The sequence below is a fragment of the Panthera pardus genome, unplaced genomic scaffold (genome assembly GCF_024362965.1).
Source record: "Panthera pardus isolate Hobbes unplaced genomic scaffold, ASM2436296v1 HiC_scaffold_24, whole genome shotgun sequence".
Taxonomy (NCBI): Eukaryota; Metazoa; Chordata; class Mammalia; order Carnivora; family Felidae; genus Panthera; species Panthera pardus.
The window spans coordinates 20,540,310-20,560,157 of NW_026526810.1; the positions used below are offsets into that span (position 1 = coordinate 20,540,310).

The window sequence follows — 19,848 nt, forward strand, 5'->3', positions numbered from 1 at the left end:
AAACATAAAGCAAGCATAAAGAAAGAACTAATGAAGATGAGAACAGACAGCTAAAAGCAGATAAACAACAGAGAAAAATTTTAAAAACCAAAAAGCTGCAAAACCAAGGGGGTTTATCCCAGATATGGAAGACAGACTCAAACACCTGTACATGAATATTCATGCAGGTTTTATTTGTAATAGCCTAAAACTAGAAATAATCCAAATGTCCTTCAGTGTGTGAATAGTTAAAACATAGAAGAGTACTCAGTGATAAAAAGGAATGGATTACTGAAACATGCAACAACATGGATGACTCTCCAGAGTACTGTGCTGATGGGAAAGGGCAATGTCAAAATGTAACAACATAATGTGACATGAAAAGAGCTGTAAGTTAAGCAGACCCACATGGAACCCCTGATTAATATAAATTGGAAAAGACAAGACTACAGTCAAGCCCCAGTTTCATCTATGTCAGAAAAGGAAACAGCACACAGGAAGGCTCAGGATCTTGCCCCAGTTTATACAGCTGATAAATGGTGAAGCCAGAAGACCACATTTCAGGTAATTATAAAAGCCGATGATGCTGGAGACTGAATGTCCCCTCATGAGTGACAGAGGAGAAAAAAATACATTTCTATTAGAATAAAGAAAGATAAAGTTGCCTTAAAAAAAATCAATTGTATTTCTATATATTAGAAAGTGCCAACTTGAGTATTTCTAGATAATACACAAGGAACAAAAATAATTTTCAAATGTCACTTATAACAGTATGAACAATATAAAATACTCTGGGATAAATACGATAAAGACTTATAAAGTAAAACTATAAAATATTGCTGAGAAAAATTAAAGACCTCAAAAAATGCAAAGAAATGCTACATCCATGGATTGGAAGATTCAATATTACGAAGATGTCTGAACTGATCCATAGTCAATGCAATCAAAATTCCAAGAAGGCTATTTCATAAAAACTGACAAGCTGATTCTAATACTCAAAACAGCATCTGAGAAAGAACAAAGCTAAAGAATTACCACAGCCTGAATGTGGGTCTTTTATAAAGTTATAGTAATCAAAACAATGTGGTATTAGCATCAAAACACAAAAATAAGTCAATAAAACTGAGCATCCAGAAATAGATCCACACATACACAGACAAATGATTTTTGACAAAAGTTCAAAAGACAATTCAACGGAGAAAGAATAGTTTTTTCAATATATGCAACTGAAACAACTGGGTATTCACACACATGCCTCCAAAACAGAATTTCAATGCACATCTCATACAATATATAAAATTTAACTCAAGATCAAGCATAGACCTAAATATCTACAACTAAAGATCTTACATAACACAGGAAATAAATCTTATGACCTTGAGTACACAAAGGTTTTTTTTAGATATAACACCCAGAGTATGAACCATTTAAAAAAAATTGGATCAAATGGATTTTATCAAAATTAATAATTTCTGCTCTTTAAAACTGACCTGAAGAGAATGAGAAGATAAGCCGTATTTCAAGAAAATATGTGCGAGTCACATATCTGACAAAAGACTTGGATCCAGAATATATAAAGAACATTCAAAACTCAATCATAAGAAAACAACCTAGTTTTAACTACAGTAAAGATAGGAATAGACACTACAACAAAACATATATTTGGATAGTAAATAAACATGATGCTTAACATCATTAGTCATCAGTGAAATGCAAAGTAAAACCACAATGAGATACCACTACATATCTACACAAATCTAGGCTAAAATTATAAAGACTGACCAAACCAAGTGTAGACAAAAATATGGAGGTGGTATTATTATCACCACAGGTGATAAATAACTAATTACAGTATATCCATAAGTGAAATATTACTCAACAATAAAAAGGAAAGAATTACTGATACATGCAACATGGAAGAATCTCAAAATAATTATGCTGAATGAAAAAAGATTTGAAAAGTATATACTGTACGATTCCATTTATATAAAACTCTAAAAAATGCAAATCTATATATAGTGTCAGAAGACAAGTCAGGAGTTGTGGGAGGAAGGGAACTTGAGAAGGGGCACAAAAGATATATCTGTGTTCACTTATCTTGACTCAGTGATGCTTTCACAGGCACAAACATGTCAAAGCTCACAGCAATTACACTTTAAATATGTACAGTTTGTTGATTATACCTGAATAGAGCTGTTGAAAATACCAAGTAGCCCAGCACAGTGCTTACATATGTCAAGCAGTTATTATACAGCACTGTCAGAGTAGACCTGATCATAATATAAGAATCAGCATCAGTACTTCCTTTTAAAATTTTCATTCCAGCATGCAAAAATCAGAGTACCATGATCTTGGTTCAGAATGCAGTTAATACAGTGCTACAAACTCTAATCTGGTGGTCTTATTAAATATTCTATCTAGAATGTTGCTGTACCATACAGAAGGATCTCATACTAAAAACAATGCTGTGTTACCTAAATATGAAGCACCTAAAGGGTCTCTTGCAGTCTGAAAGAGAACAGGCTCGTGGACAGAGGGTGTTGCCACATCAACAGTAGTCCATGCCACACTGTGTGAAGACCCACAAGCCACTCGTGTGATCTTCTGGCCTTCTAAGCCTTGCACAAGTGTGGGCTTTCTATTAACCGTGGTCGTACCATTGCCCTGTTGGCCATGGTCATTATCCCCCCAAGCATAAACCTGTTACAGGGAACAAAAACAGAATTTTTCAACATTTCAAACATTTTCTCTAAAATTACTTCAAAATTCTTTCCAATGACTATCAATAAGTATCTACTTAATATCAATCCAATGAATTCATCTATTTGGCTTTGTTTTAGGAAGCAGGGAGATTCTCCTCTTCAATAAGGTTCAATACTTATTTTTTCCTTTATTTTGCAAAGAAAAATGATCAAAAACAATATTTTCACTTTTCCAGTAATTCACTTCTTGGCTTTACAGAACTAGAAGGAAGAATTTAAGTCATTTTGTTTTAAAAACAGTGTGCTAATTTGTTGTCATAAATGAATTTTTAAAATATAACATTCATGAGCCTGTCATGGATGAGTAATACTTGTCATGAATGACTTTATTTCTAAAATGATGTACGTATATCTCTCCATCAGCTATCAATTTCTAAAGTGAAACACTGCTAACACCTTAGCAGTAGGAGTACCTTCCATGACAATAATCTTTTCTCATTTACAGGTGGATTTTAGAGCAGGAAAACCCACTACTTTGTAATACATGTTAGTCAACAACTCTTTACTGGGTGCCCTGCCCATGCTTACAACTGGACAGATACACACAGGAACAAAATGGGCACAGCCCACCCTCCTAGTTCTTCATCATTTCATTTCATTTCATCATAAGTTACACTTTTGATACAAGGACTTGTCACCTCAGCTTACCTGCCCTGCGTCTGTGACTGCTAGGCAGTGCAGGGCCCCGACGGCCACATGCACAATCTTCTTCCCTCTCAGCCCTTCCACCACCTGTGGCTTCCGCACATGCACATCAGAGCCATGGCCCAACCTGAAGTAATCCCCCTTCCCCCTGCAAGAAAGTCAACAGTGTGCATTTTAATATATGGTTATCATCAGGTAATGTTCCACAGGAAAACACCCATTAAAGCCAACATGTTAACATCAGACTAAGTGCCTAGGGTCTCTGAAATTATGTTATAAAATAGTATATCATTAATTCAAATTAATTCACTAATTCTATAGTAAGATCCTTAACATATATTGTACAACACTTAAGTTACTGATGTAGATTTTAATATAAAGAGTTTGAACACATGACAATTTCAAATGCTTCTTAAAAGTCCTCTCAGGTCTAATTCTTCCTCAAGCTGCCGCTGAGTCATAACACTCAAGCAAAGGCCCATCACACTGTCACAAGGTCAGCTGGGTGCCCTACTCCTTTTAAATTTAATAAAATAAGCTTTCACAAGACAGACATGAACTTTTTCAGGATCAAAGAAATAAAAAATCTGCTTTCTGTCCATTTGATCACTAGGCTTCTGGCATGGTAAGGAAGAAGAAACCCTCTTTATAAACTTCATCTAAACAGAAAAGACAAGCTGGGCTAAAAATTCTCTACTGTTCTTTCCCAAATGACCGAGTTACAATGAGAAATTTATTATTATAATATTGTCACTAATCCTAAGTCAAAATAAATAAAAGAACAAAGATGCCTGGATAAGTAAGAAAATGAAGAGTTAACCATCCCTCCAGGGTAGGCATGGGGTACAGGGTGGAGGCCCACCACTGTCTACATGGACACGGACACATTGATGGGTGACCGGGAGTTTACGTACCAAGTCCATACCACTCCTGACTTGGTGAGAGCCAAGGAGAACTGAGCTCCACACTCAATCTGGCACACACCCTGTCCATTCAGTCTCTCAATGTTCTGGGGAATGTTACAGCCTTCACTTCCTCCTCGGCCCAATTTTCCAAAGTCACCATCACCCCAGGAAAATACCAAACCTAGGTTCAAAAAATATGTACTTCAGGCCAGCATTCATGATGTTCCTACCCACCCAGAAACATAGAGTCTGGCAGCAGCTCACCTTCATCAGTCAGAGCCAGGGTCTGTGCATCTCTACTTCCACATGCAACCTGGATTACTCTGTGACCAAGAAGGACTTTGACCTACTCAATTACAAATTTAAAAACAGAATCAAGCACAGGCACTGAAAAAACAAGGGAAATTTTTTCCACAGACTGAAAGCCAATAATGCACATGTCTTTATGAACTTTCCTAGACTCGAAGCTTATCTTCTCTTGAAATCAGCAGATGGTAAGTTTTCTGTAAGCAACAAAAATGTGTATAATCACCATTTTGGGCTTCAGTTGTGTTGTATTATCCCCATGTCCCAACCGGCCGTACTCTCCAAGGCCCCAGGTGTACAGCTCCCCACTGGATGTGAGGGCTGCGCTGTGCGAGCTGCCACAGGCAATATCTCGGATACGCTTGGTTTTCAGGGCCTCTATAAGCCGTGGCTTGTCACAGTTCCTAAAGCAAGATAAAATAATATTCCCCATAATTGATCAAGTCTTTTTAAAGAAGAAAAAAAGGACATCAACACTGATCCACATTTAGTCAAACATCTGTAGATCAACTATCAAACATTAAAACAGATCATGAGAGGCCAAATCACATGCACAGATATTTTTAACAAATACATATTTTAAGTTCCATTTTCAAAAATGACCTATCCTATTTAATTTTCTGCAAAATAACTACCAAAAGATGTTCACTATTATTATCAGTAACAGTTTCTTACTAGCAAGTAATGAAGAAAATATTCTTACATTCTGCTGAAGTGTCCAAGTTTGCCATCGTCACCTTCACCCCAGGAAAACACCTTCCCATCAACCGTTAAAGCCGTAGCATGCCGGCCACCTGCAACATCCACACAGATATGGGCTGCCAAAGTTGCATTACAAAAAGTTCACAGTGTAATTACTTACTCTGCCTGGCATAGAGTATGTGCTCAATGAATATGTGCTGAATAAATGAGTAGATAGGATCAACATTTCAGGGTGACAAATACATAAAGTAAGTGAAATTTTATTAAACTACAAAGTTGAAATCCTAGAAAGAATTTTACTTGCAATGAAGAAGAAAACAGTGCCATTTAATAATGGGGTTCCTGTTATGTTAAATATACAAAAGATCAAAATTCAGATGGAAAAAAAGTAGAAGTAAGTACATTTGTGATTAGGCAAATTATCAAATGTACTGGCAATTAAGCTTTAGAAAAATGCACACCAACAGTGAAGTTATTTAAGCAAAAACAGCATCATTTACAATTAAGGCACTGTACTCAATCTTCATGCTCATGCTCTTCCCCAGTGTGGACCACTGTCCCAGTCCATCCACTCTGCCCCAAGATTGAACAACACTATCTTTACTGGCATTTTCTGTCACCTGTGTACCTGCCAACTCCTGAGATCCCAGTCCCCCACAACATTCATTCTGCCCTATTCTTTACCAACAGAACCCACAGCAAGGAGAGTAACAATACACTCAGCTAAAAAGTATACTTCCCAGACTCCCTTGTCCAGAGAGGATGGTGACAGAGACATGACAGAAGTGAGCAAGGCTTCCTGAAAACTGTTTTAGACGGAATGAGTGGGCTGGAGGAAACACCTGTCTGTGCTCACCTAGGAGAGCTGCATGGCCATCTATCAAGGATGGACAGAAAGAGCGAGCCTGTGCTTATGCTCCTCGTGGGCACTCAGCTACCATACTGGCCCTGGACCCCAGCCCCAGACTTTTACAGAGGAGAAAAGTAAAATTCTATCCTGCTCATGCCACTACTGTTTGGACTTGCTTTTATATGGGGTTAAACCCAAACCTATTCAGTGCAGGCATGAACTGAGTTTTGTATCTAATTTAGTTCCATTCCTCAGAGGCCTCACACAGTGCTTTGGAATAATTTTCAGTAAAGGTTCTAAATTGAGGGAGTGGGATTTTTTCAGAGGATCTTTCTTATCACTAGGGTTCACAGACACTTTGAAAATCTGAGGAAAGTTATAGGCTCTTTCCTCAGAAAGATATTCAAGCTTATATTTAAGCACAGAACATGATGATTTCAAAGATGTCATGAACCAGTGACCACTGTTTCTAGACTGAAAATGCATACCTTGGAGGGTTAGTCCCCACACGCCTGGAATGCCTACAACTACTGGTCTCTAAAAAGCCTTGTGTACCAACAATAAATTCTAGACCACCTGGAGATTTACATTATCCAACTTTTATTCTTAACAATTAAGTAAAACTTGAAAAGGAATCCAAGGACGCCCTCAGGAAAAATATTTAAGGGCCATAGTTATTTACAGAGCATGAGCAAAAGGCTTATCTGCATACAAGTGCCAACTCTGGCCCGGTACCTGAATGAACGGCCACCTTCTTGACCACGTAACTGCTAAGAGCTGTAATCTGCCGAGGGATGGGCACAGTCCCACTAGAGATGCCCAGCCCCAGCCGGCCATTTGTGGCTTCTCCACAGGCATATACCTTCCCTTCCACAGTCACTGCAAAGAACAAGAAGGAGGATAGGATTCACTTTTCACAACATAACAACTATGTTTTTAGTGCTAAGCATAATTTAAAAATTTTTTAGTGTAAGAATAATCATACCTGCAAACAAACTTTTAGAACCACCAGCCACCTGTACTACATTCAAAGCAGATAGTGTCTCCGAGAACGAAGGAACTTTTATCTAGAACAGGATTTGTTGTTAAGCAAAAGAAGGAAAAAAATAATTTTATTTACACGTTTAAAATTACATGTAAACTTTGTAATTTGGATGGTTATATTAACCAAAGATGTTCTTTTCTCTAAGAGATGCAGTACAGTATTCTAAAGATGAAATGATATGCTGAGATCTACTTTAAACAGGGGTGGAGGTGTAAAATAAATAAAGACAAAAACCATAACCCTCTACTGTTAATGGTTGAAGCTGGACAGGAACATGAGGGCTCAGGTCCCTATTCTTTCTACCTGCTATGTCTGAAAAGCTCCACAATAAAAGGTGAAAAATAAAATATATATAATGTAAAGATGTAACCCAGCATCTGGTAAACATTTTATTTCATGTCACTTCCTGCTCATTCTTATTGATTCTGACATCTCTCAGAAATTATGTGCTTCAATTTCCCATTGGTATGGGTATGACTTAATTTAAAATTCTTAAAGACTTTATCTTTATAATTCCCCAAAATTATCAGATAATCACTACTCCAGCACCAGAAAGAATCTTCATCATAACCATGGAATGCCAAATCTATGCTTCACGTGCAAACTCCAACAAATCCTCTATACAGCCCCACACCATTACAACTGAGACTCCCAGAGCTTACTGCCCCCTGCCCACCTCCAAATGGAGCCTTGGGGCTTTAAAACACAAATTGATTCAAGGATGTTCAAATAAAGATGAAAATTTATTGTATTTGAAAGGGGAGACTTAAAATGAGTTCTAACTTTCCTTATCAGCTTCTCAACAATGCAAGTTAATAAGGGATCTTATGATGGGTGAAGTCTCACAGAATACTGAAAGGCAGAGACACTTATCGGAAGGGAAACTATTTCCAGGCACTAAATTTCGAGTAATTTGTTTTGTGGCTCCTTGGTTAAGAGACACTAAGTAACATAACAGATGCTGAATTCAACCCTAGTTCAAATGCATCATTTGTACCTAGTGTTTAAATGACGTCTTGCTCATCTTTATGCCACTATGGCATTTTTTACACATTATTTTGTTCATGGTTAGCGAAAATGTTTATTGTACTGAAGGCAAAACATAATTACAGTCTATAATTTTCATCTGTTTGTCAAATCTTTCCAAAAGTATATTTTCTAGTTTAAAAAACAGCAATAATACCACTACATCTGAAGTGCACTATTTTCTAAGGACAGAGGCTTTAATAGAAACTAAATCTGATAATGTCTGCAAGTTCATATCAAGAATGTCTTTAGAAAAGCCAATTTACACAACAACTTATAGAAGGTAAACCATCATAAAAACCTCCAAAGAGGTCTGATTATTTTTGAGCCTCTCTGGGACAAAGGCACCAGCAAAGATCCTCCTCGATCATGTAATGACAGGTGATGACAGGTGAGTGTCAGGTGAGGAACTTCAGGCAGAGAGGGGTACCTTAGAGCCCTTCAGGCCGCCCAGCTGGTCCTTGTCATTCAGTCCCCACACAAACACTTTGGTTCTTATTGTAGCCGCTGATTCCAGCCCTGCAGCCTTCTTTCTAATAAGGCTAACCAAACAAAAAAGACAGAAATAGAAGTCATTTAATATAAAAAATTTTTTTAAACAAAAAGGAAAGCAACCTCAAGCAAGCAAAGTTTGCTGGTTATTATCAGAAACTCTTAAAAGTTTTGTTTTAATACAACAAAACCTCAAGTAAATACACAAGTTAGCATTCCAGAGGGTCAAAATTTCTAGATGCCATCATAATACCTTTCAATACTGTAATTTAACTCTAGCCTTGTTTTTGGCGGAGACCTTTCTATGACACACTATGAAGCTCTCTTTCTTCTTACACATCAAGTTGAACAAAACAACTGTTTTACTGTCTCACAGATATACCCGCCCAATGCCTCAATACACAACTACTACAGATGTTAAATTCAGAGAACACTTAATGATTAAATGGCCTCAGGAATCACCACTGGGCCTGGCATTGTGGCAATGTCCGTAAATCTAAATAAACAACTGGTTTATTAAACAATAAACGTTTTTCCCCTCAAAGAAGTAATAAAATAGATTTAGCCATATGACTTTTGAGGTACTCTAACACAGATACATGTCCCAAAGCAAAATGTAATTTTTATCCTTCACACCCTCTGCCCTCCACATAGGGCAGCTGGGCTAGAGATCCCCCACCTCCTTGCTCTCCTGAGGGGCCTGCTCTGTACCCCAAGGCTCCTGAAGCAAAGCTCTGGCTACTGGCTCGCACCACCTTGTTCATTAAATCTCCTGACCTGCCCTCAATGGGTTGGAAGTTGAATCAATAAAGTACTCCAGTTCTTGAACTCGAGACCACCAAGTAAATGGGACAGTGTTAGATTTTCTTCGTTGTCAGGTAATGCCAGCTACTAAGGAACTGCTTCTTCTGTATTTAAGGTGTTTGCCTTTTTGTTTGCTTTTGTTCTATTTTTATAAGTGAGGATGGAAAAGTGAAGGCTCGAGACTGGATTCCAGATAAGTAAGATTTTTGTAATACATTATATACTAATGAATATTTACTTTCAGGGATCAAAATATTATGGGTTGGGAATAAAAATGTACGAAAATTCTTTCATCTGATACCAGGCAAAAGAGAACAAGTAATGTATATTGTAAGTACAGATCTTCCTCCACTTACAATGGTATTATACCCCAATAAATTCATCATAAATAGAAAATACCATAAGTTGAAATGCATTTTAAAACTGCACCTAACCTATTGAAAATCATAGCTTAGCCTACCCTACCTTGAACATGCAGAGAACACTTAGTCTACAGTTGGACAAAATAGACAAAGCCTATTTTATAATAAAGTGTTGAGTATCTCATGTAATTTCTTGAATACTGTACTGAAAATGAAAAACAGAATGGTATAGGAACAGAATGGCTATAATAAGTATATTGGTTATTTACCCTTGTGATCACATGGCTGGGAGCTAAGGCTTGCTGCTGCCATCCAGTATTAAAAGAGAGGATTGTACCACAAATTGCTAATTTGGGAAAAGATCAAAATTCAAAATTCCAAGTATGGCTTCTACTGAATGTGTATCACTTTTGCACTATCGTAAAGTTGAAAACTTACAAGTCAAACTACTGTAAATCAGGGACCATGTATCTTTGACATACTTACAACACATTTTAGTCAAAAATATGTATGGGACACCAAGAGTGATATGCAAGAAATGAAACAACTGGTACCATGTAATTATCAACCAGCAGGAATGGAGGTCAGTGGGTAGTTAGTGTGGGCAGGGAAGACTGTCTGGACTACTCATTCACCCTGAAATCGTTAGCTAATTAAAATCTGACAGGAAAAAACATTACATTCAAATACCTAGAATTACTTTGTTAATGTATTCAATTATGTAAAAATTTCATCAATGAGTACAGCTCAAACATTTTTGGTTATCTCATGTATATAGTACATATATTTACATATTTGCCCAATTCATTTTCATAGCTACTGAATAAGAATATGCAAATCTATAGATCTTCCTCTTAAAAATCTCAATGATTCATTTAAGGAAACTGGAATTTTCCTTCCTTAATTAACGTATATAGATACCATCAGTTTGAACCATAACATACAATATGATATATATTCTAGATGAGGTAGTGTCATATATACTATTTTCTTTTCAGTTTCAGTGCAAAGGTTCCAAAATAAAACACGACAGAATCCAAACCCAAGATCACAGAACCCCAGAATAACCTGATTCATTACCACAGTTGCCACCCATTCACGACTAAGAGAATGTGTTTTAATAACAGTGAGAGGCAGAGCTCCTCTGTTTCTAAAAGAAAGACAGCTTACATTGTCTAAAAAACTAAAAAACACTTAGTGAAAAGGGCAGTGCAGAAGAACTCAGCTAGCACTAGGGTACCTGCCTCCTTCTAGTATCCACAAGGAACAGGTTACACTAGCAGGACAACAGTAACACGTATCAACTGACTTTGTATATCATTTGATTTAGCAATGTACTTTTAGCAATTTCTCTAGGGAAATACAACTTATCTGAGGAAAGTGATTTATCTACGTTGTTTTCTACTGGGACGTGAACAGAGCTCAAACATCTGCCTACACACTCCAGTCCTCCATAAACATCTTAGAATTAAAAAAGCGATAGGAATGCAAGCAGTTGCAGCCACTCTGGAAAACAGTATGGAGGTTCCTCAAAAAACTAAAAATAGAACTACCCTACGACCCAGCAATTGCACTACTAGGAATTTATCCATGGGATACAGGTGTGCTGTTTCGAAGGGACACATGCACCCCCATGTTTATAGCAGCACTATCAACAATAGCCAAAGTATGGAAAGAGCCCAAATGTTCATTGATGGATGAATGGATAAAGAAGATGTGGTATATATATATACAATGGAGTATTACTTGGCAATCGAAAACAACGAAATCTTGCCATCTGCCACTACGTGGATGGAACTGGAGGGTATTATACTAAGTGAAATTAGTCAGTCAGAGAAAGACAAAAATCATATGACTTCACTCATATAAGGACTCTAAGAGACAAAACAGATGAACATAAGGGAAGGGAAACAAAAATTATATAAAAACAGGAAGGGGGACAAAACAGAAGAGACTCATAAATATGGAGAACAAACTGAGGTTACAAGAGAGGTTGTGGGAAGGGGGATGGGCTAAATGGGTAAGGGGCATTAAGGAATCTACTCCTGAAATCATTGTTTCACTATAGGCTAATTTGGATGTAAATTTTAAAAAATAAAAAATAAAATTAAAAAAGAAAGAAAGACAGAAAGAAAGAACCTATAATCTAGATATATTTCAGAAGTAGTTAGATTTCAGTCTAAAAGCCATCTTGGATTTTTATATATATTTAAATTTTTTTCTGTACAAGATAGATATTGGTTTTACTATTTGTATGAATTTTTCTATTTTATGAAAATTTCTTACTTATGCCTTAAGAAACAAAGCCATTTGAATATAACCCACACACAACACTTGAAAATGCACTGTTTTCTGGGGCGCCTGGGTGGCTCAGTTAAACGTTCAAGTTCAGCTCAGGTCATGATCTCACAGTTTGTGAGTTCGAGCCCCGCATTGGGCTCTGTGCTGACAGCTAAGAGCCTGGAACCTGCTTCAGATTCTGTGTCTCCTTCTCTCTCTGCCCCTCCTTAACTTGTGCTCTGTCTCTCTAGGTCATAAATAAATGTATGTATGTATGTATGTATGTATGTATGTATGTATGTATGTATGTATGTAAGGGGAAAAAAAGAATTAAAAAAATGAATGTGCAGAAACCTGGCAGATGTCTTTCTTAACCCTTGGTATATGTTATTCCCCTGCCCGAAACACCTTTTTCTGCCCACTTTGTTTTGAAAACTCTGACTTTTCCTGAAAGTATGCCTTTGGAGAGAGTTTTTCTTGTTCTCCTGACAGATCAATGCTCTTTTGTAGATCAACGGTCTTTTGTTTGACTCTCAAAGCACCATGCATTTCTCCTTCATGCACTTTCCACAGCCACTCTGATGATGAATTCTGATGTGTGTCTTTGTCTTAATTTGCATATTCACCACAGCATTCACAGGACAGAAAATAGGATTTAGCTCATAACAGGTATTCAATAGATGGATGGTGAATGAATAAATACACTAATATTCATCACTATAATATTCATGCAAAATATCTAATTGAGTAAGCAAATGAGAACATCGTCATAAGATGAAATACTGCACTCAATAAAATTACATGACAGAAGACTATTTTTTTGTTAATTTTTTTAGGTTTTTATTTTATTTTTGAGAGAGACAGAGTGTGAGCAGGGGAGAGGCAGAGACAGAGGGAGACACAGAATCTGAAGCCGGCTCTAGGCTCCAAGTTGTCACCAAGAGCCCGATGTGGGGCTCAAACCCACAGACTTTGAGATCATGATCTGAGCTGAAGGCGGCACTTAACCGACTGAGCCACCCAGGCGCCCTGACAAAAGGCTATTTAATGGTATGGATATTTGAGGGATAAATACTGCCCGTAATTACACAATAATATGAATGTACTTAATGCCAAGGAACTACATACATTTAAAAAGGTTTTTTTTAATATGAAATTTATTGTCAAACTGGTTTCCATACAACACCCTGTGCTCATCCCAACAGGTACCCTCCTCAATACTCATCACCCACCCTCCCCTCCCTTCCACCCCCCATCAACCCTCAGTTTATTCTCAGTTTTTAAGAGTCTCCTACAGTTTGGATCCCTCCCTAACTTTTTTTTTCCTTCCCCTCCCCCATGGTCTTCTGTTAAGTTTCTCAGGATCCACATAAGAGTGAAAACATATGGTATCTGTCTTTCTCTGTGTGACTTATTTCACTTAGAATAACACTCTCCAGTTCCATCCACATTGCTACAAAAGGCCAGATTTCATTCTTTCTCATTGCCCAATAGTATTCCTTGTGTATACAAACCACAATTTCTTTATCCATTCATCAGTTGATGGATATTTAGGCTCTTTCCATAATTTGGCTATTGTTGAAAGTGCTGCTATAAACATCGGGGTACAAGTGCCCCGAGGCATCAGCACTCCTGTATCCCTTGCAGAAATTCCTAGCAGTGCTATTGCTGGGTCATAGGGTAGATCTATTTTTAACTTTTTGAGGAACCTCCACACTGTTTTCCAGAGTGGCTGCACCAGTTTGCATTCCCACCAACAGTGCAAGAGGGTTCTTATTTCCCCACATCCTCTCCAGCATCTATAGTCTCCTGATTTGTTCCTTTTAGCCACTCTGACTGGCGTGAGGTGGTATATGAGTGTGGTTTTGATTTGTATTTCCCTGATGAGGAGCAACATTGAGCATCTTTTCATGTGCCTGTTGGCTATCCAGATGTCTTCTTTAGAGAAGTGTCATTCATGTTTTCTGCCCATTTCTTCACTGGATTATTTGTTTTTCGGGTGTGGAGTTTGGTGAGTTCTTTACAGATTTTGGATACTAGCCCTTTGTCCGATATGTCATTTGCAAATATCTTTTCCCATTCCATCGGTTGCCTTTTAGTTTTGTTGGTTGTTTCTTTTGCAGTGCAGAAGCTTTTTATCTACATGAGGCCCCAATAGTTCATATTTGCTTTTAATTCCCTTGCCTTTGGAGATGTGTCAAGTAAGAAATTGCTATGGCTGAGGTCAGAGAGGTTTTTTCCTGCTTTCTCCTCTAAGGTTTTGATGGTTTCCTGTCTCACATTTAGGTCCTTCATCCATTTTGAGTTTATTTTTGTGAATGGTGTAAGAAAGTGGTCTACTTTCATCCTTCTGCATGTTGCTGTCCAGTTCTCCCAGCACCATTTGTTAAAGACACGGTCTTTTTTCGATTGGATGTTCTTCCCTGCTTTGTCAAAGATTAGTTGGCCATACTTTTGTGGATCCAATTCTGGAGTCTCTATTCTATTCCATTGGTCTGTGTGTCTGTTTTTGTGCCAATACCATGCTGTCTTGATGACTGCAGCTTTGTAGTAGAGGCTAAAGTCTGGGACTGTGATGCCTCCCACTTTGGTCGTCGTCTTCTTCAAAATTACTTTGGCTATTCGGGGCCTTTTGTGGTTCCATACAAATTTTAGGATTGCTTGTTCCAGCTTCGAGAAGAATGCTGGTGCAATTTTGGTTGGGATTGCATTGAATGTGTAGATAGCTTTGGGTAGTATTGACATTTTAACAATATTTATTCTTCCAATCCATGAGCACGGAATGTTTTTCCATTTCTTTGTATCTTCTTCAATTTCCTTGATAAGCTTTCTATAGTTGTCAGCATACAGACCTTTTACATCTTTGGTTAGGGTTATTTCTAGGTATTTTATGACTCTCGGTGCAATTGTGAATGGGATCAGTTTCTTTATTTGTCTTTCTGTTGCTTTATTATTAGTGTGTAAGAATGCAACTGATTTCTGTACATTGATTTTGTATCCTAAGACTTTGCTGAATTCATATATCAGTTCTAGTAGACTTTTGGTGGAGTCTATCGGGTTTTCCATGTATAATGTCATGTCATCTGCAAAAAGTGAAAGCTTGACTTCATCTTTGCCAATTTTAATGCCTTTGATTTCCTTTTGCTGTCTGATTGCTGATGCTAGGACTTCCAACTCTATGTGAAACAGTGGTGAGAGTGGACATCCCTGTCATGTTCCTGATCTCAGGGAAAAAGCTCTCAGTTTTTCCCCACTGAGGATGATATTAGCTGTGGGCTTTTCATAAATGGCTTTTATGATGTTTAAGTATGTTCCTTCTATCCCGACTTTCTCAAGGGTTTTTATTAAGAAAGGATGCTGAATTTTGTCAAATGCTTTTTCTGCATCGATTGACAGGATCATATGGTTCTTATCTTTTCTTTTATTAACGTGATGTATCACATTGATTGATTTGCGAGTGTTGAACCAGCCGTGAAGCCCAGGAATGAATACCACTTGATCAAAAAATAAAAATAGTTAAGAGGCTGGGGCGCCTGGGTGGCTCAGTCAGTTAAGCCTCTGACTTCAGCTCAGGTCATGATCTTGTACTCTGTGAGTTTGAGCCCCACATCAGGCTCTGTGCTGACAGCTCAGAGCCTGGAGCCTGCTTCAGATTCTGTGTCTCCCTCACTCTCTGCCCCTCTGCCTCTCATGCTCTGTCTCTCTGTCTGTCTGTCTGTCTCCCTCTCTCTCTCAAAAATAAATAAACATTAAAAAAAAATTTTTAATAAAAAAAATAGTTGAGGATAAATTTTATTATATATATTTTACACAATATTTCAATTTAAAAGTTAACAAAATATTTAGCAAAAAGTTTATAAAATGTATATCATATCACACCATCTCTTGGAAAAACACAATTAGGGACAGATAAAAAAGAAAACTAAAAGGATATATATCAAAATATTAACTGTGATATTTCAGGTAGAAAAGTTAAACATTTTTATTTCTTCTTTTTAATGGTATTTTTTAATATTTAATTATTTTTGAGAGACAGAGAGTACACACACGTGTGTACATGGGGGAAGGGGCAGAGAGAGGGAGACACAGAATCTGAAGCAGGCTCCAGGCTCTGAGCTGTCAGCACAGAGCCCAATGCGAGGCTCGAAGTCTCGAACCATGAGATCATGACCTGAGCTGAAGTCAGATGCTCAACCAACTGAGCCACCCAGGCACCCCAATGTGTTTCTACATTAAACATTTTTCAAAAATTAAGTTAAAAAATTTTTAAAACAACTAAAATTTTCCAAACATTCCTGAGTGCATAAAATTACTCTCATTATTAAATACACTCCAATTAAATATTTGCTTTTAAGGGTGAGAATTTTGCAATGAGCACCACCAGTAACAAATGGCTCTCACCTCCCACTGTTTCCTTTTTCATCTTCTTCCTCTTCATTATCAGAGGCTAAGAAAGGAACTGCAGCTAAATCTTCCTCCTCTGCACGGATCCGCCCCAGCAGGATGAGACCATGAATTTTACAATCAATTCCTGAGCTCCTGCACTGCTTTATTGCAATTTCAATATACCTGTGATACTAGACACAAAAACGGTAAGCTACAGACTTTTTAAACTCAAATACATGAGATACTTAAACTGGACAGCAACACATTTGAGACATGGAATGTGTGGAAAGTTACAGCTCTTTCACTTTAGTTCTGGAAATTTCAAGCAAGTTAGGCAATATTAATACAGCTACATTTGAGTACAGTTTTAAAAAGTCATTAATCACCACGTATGTATATCCAAGGTATGGGACTCATACTCATTTTTTTACTAAAATGAAGCAGCATAATAGCCTTACTGAATGACTACAAACTTTTCTGTCTTAAAGCATTCTAGAACCAAGAATTATTTGGAAAGAGATTAAATGTCAGGTAGTTCAGAGCATTCTTAACTTTTAGAATAAAGAATACTTGAATATATATAAATTAGAGAAAATCACACAAAAAGCCCCACAACCCTATCACCTAGTTCCAAGTTATCAACATTATGAGCAATTTTGTTCATACACAGATTATCATAAGAAAATTCCAGGGACCATGTTGTTTCAAACTTCAGTGTGTCACTGAAGTACAAGCATTTAAAAAATACATCCACATTATTATGGTCATACCTAAAACAATAATTCTTTCTATCATCTAATATGCTACCAGTAATCAACATTTCTGATCATCTCATAAACATTTTTCTATTCTTGGCTTGTTCAAATCAGGATCCAAACAGGATGCAACCTCTCTCTGTTATGCCTTTGACATCCATTTGTTAAAGTTGGTTCTTTGTCCTGCAGAGTGCCCCACATCCTGTATCTGGCATCTACAGTATTCCTCTATGCCTATATTTCCTGTGAACAAAGAGTGATGAGGCAGCATGAAGCACACACACTTCCACTGACTTCTTATTGCCCCAAATGGACCTGATCAAACCACAAGATCTACTACCTAAGATGTCTCAGGAAACACAGATGGAACAAAACCACTGGGATGCAAAAAAACAAATGAAAAAATGAAAAATTCTACAGGAAATGAAAACCAATTTCTTTCTTTGGCAAAACAAAACCAAGAGAATCAAGACTTAAATGAAGTGCAAAGTAAAGGCACACAAACCAACTGCAAAAAGATATTTATGGGATAACTCCAAAAAATGTAAACACTGACTGGATATTGTATGATATTAAAGAATAACTATTAGGTGTGATCATGGCATTGTGGTTACATTTTCAAAGTCCTTGTTGGAGGTTTGTTTATTTATTTACAGAGAGAGAGAAAGAGAGCAAGCGAGCAGAGAGAGGGCAGAGTGAGAAAGGGAGAGAGAATCCTAAGCAGGCTCCACGCTGGGCGTGGATCTTGGGGCTTGATCTCACAACCATGAGATCATCACCTGAGCCAAAATCAAAAGTTAGACGTATAACTGACTGAGCTACCCAGGCATCACTTTTATATTTTTTATTTATTCATTTTTTTAATTTAATTTTTTATGTTTATTTTTTAGAGGTTAATATTGAAGTACATAATATGGAATAAGGTCATATCTAGGACTTGCTTTTACACACTCTAGGAATTTTAAAAAAAGGGGAAGATATAGGAGACAGTGAAACATGAATGGCAAAAATGTTGATAATTGTTGAAGATGTGTCAAAGGTTTGTGGGGAATTCAGTATCCTTTTTATTTTTGGTTATGTTAGAAAATTACCACAACAAGCCATTTTTATAGGAAAGGCAATGCTAGAATGTCCAATGGCTTCCCAGGAATGATAATATTCTTGTTCTTAAGCTGGTTGGAGGAATAGAGAGTGGGTCATGAGTTTTCCAACTACTCACAATGCTTCATATTTCTCACATGTCATGTACACTACTCTATACTTACCAAATATTATGTAATAAATTGTTCTAAGTTGAAAATTTATTGTATTACAATTAATACACCTTTTATGAATAATCATCTGTTAGTTACTGATTTAATTAACTCTACTTGATTTAAAGTACAACAATACTGAGGAGTATAATTAAGACATTAGACAAGCTGCTTTCAGTTATCTAGCAATGAGTTAACAGTAAAATGTACTAAAACTCGGTATTACCTTTTTTCAGAAAAATTCAATATTATCTTTCCTTTCAATAATTTATGACTTTATTCATTTATTACCACCACTGGTACTAATTATCAATTAATTAATTGGTATATCCCAAAATAGTGACATTCAGAAATGAATGGTTTCCCATAATCTATTTATTGAAGTTTGAAAATAAAGGCCGGATCATCACCTCTTAGACCTGGGAAAAGAAGCTGGTACATTCCCATAGACTAGACACAAGTTACCAACTTTTCACCCATGAACAAATTAACTTGATGGCTATGTATCAGCTTCTTTTAAATAACACACTAGGACCACCTTGAACTTGTCTGCTCTTATGTGGGTAGACCAATGACAATAATAGTAATAATAAATGCTGAACTGAATTTAATAATTTAAAAATAAACTCACTTATGGGGCACCTGGATGGCTCAGTGGGTTAAGTATCCAACTTCGGTTCAGGTCAGGATCTCATGGTTTGTAAGTTCAAAAATTCTGTGCTGCAGATCAGAGCCTTGAGTCTGCTTCAGATTCTGTGCCTCCCTCTATGCCCCTCCCCTGTTCACTTTGTCTCTTTCTTGCTCTCAAAAATAAATAAACATTAAAAAAACTTTTTTTTAAAATTTTTTTAAACTCACTTATAAATTTTAGATGAATAAATGTCAATTATTTGATATCTATACTATCATTGTACCAATTAAATAAGTCCTCATGAAACAATAATATATAGGTGGTATTAAAAACTATATTATTTTGTATTATTTTTAATATATTTATTAAAATTGTACTGACATCTGTGTGAAAAGATTTACTGAAAGATATGAGACAGTCTCACTGCTCTGTAATAGAGGGACTATGTAAAAGAACCTTGACAGCATTTTCAAGATTTATAATAAACTTGTATTCATTTTAAAAATTACTTTATAACCAATCAAATCAATAGCTCAGTATTTCAGGACATGTTCCATACTTGATGCCAACAGGAATGAAAACAAAAAAGCAATTTAGGTGTCACATGTGCAGGTAGAAAAAAAACCATCACATCTTAATAGATACTTAATAAAAACAATCCTGTG

The 19,848-nt window shown here is 36.8% G+C and overlaps 1 protein-coding gene across 5 annotated transcripts in view; it reads right to left on the reverse strand.

Moving 5' to 3' along the window:
* HERC2 (HECT and RLD domain containing E3 ubiquitin protein ligase 2) overlaps window positions 1-19,848 on the reverse strand; it is a 268,052-nt gene that overhangs the window by 61,969 nt on the left and 186,235 nt on the right. For all 5 annotated transcript variants that reach the window (XM_019438147.2, XM_019438149.2, XM_019438148.2 and 2 more), the window contains 10 exons: window positions 16,560-16,735; window positions 8,651-8,762; window positions 7,135-7,216; window positions 6,885-7,028; window positions 5,301-5,391; window positions 4,824-5,001; window positions 4,556-4,637; window positions 4,301-4,472; window positions 3,390-3,534; window positions 2,454-2,679 (listed from right to left, as the gene is read on the reverse strand). In XM_019438147.2, coding sequence (XP_019293692.2) covers window positions 2,454-2,679; window positions 3,390-3,534; window positions 4,301-4,472; window positions 4,556-4,637; window positions 4,824-5,001; window positions 5,301-5,391; window positions 6,885-7,028; window positions 7,135-7,216; window positions 8,651-8,762; window positions 16,560-16,735 — 1,408 coding nt within the window. The remainder of the gene's footprint in view (window positions 1-2,453; window positions 2,680-3,389; window positions 3,535-4,300; window positions 4,473-4,555; window positions 4,638-4,823; window positions 5,002-5,300; window positions 5,392-6,884; window positions 7,029-7,134; window positions 7,217-8,650; window positions 8,763-16,559; window positions 16,736-19,848) is intronic.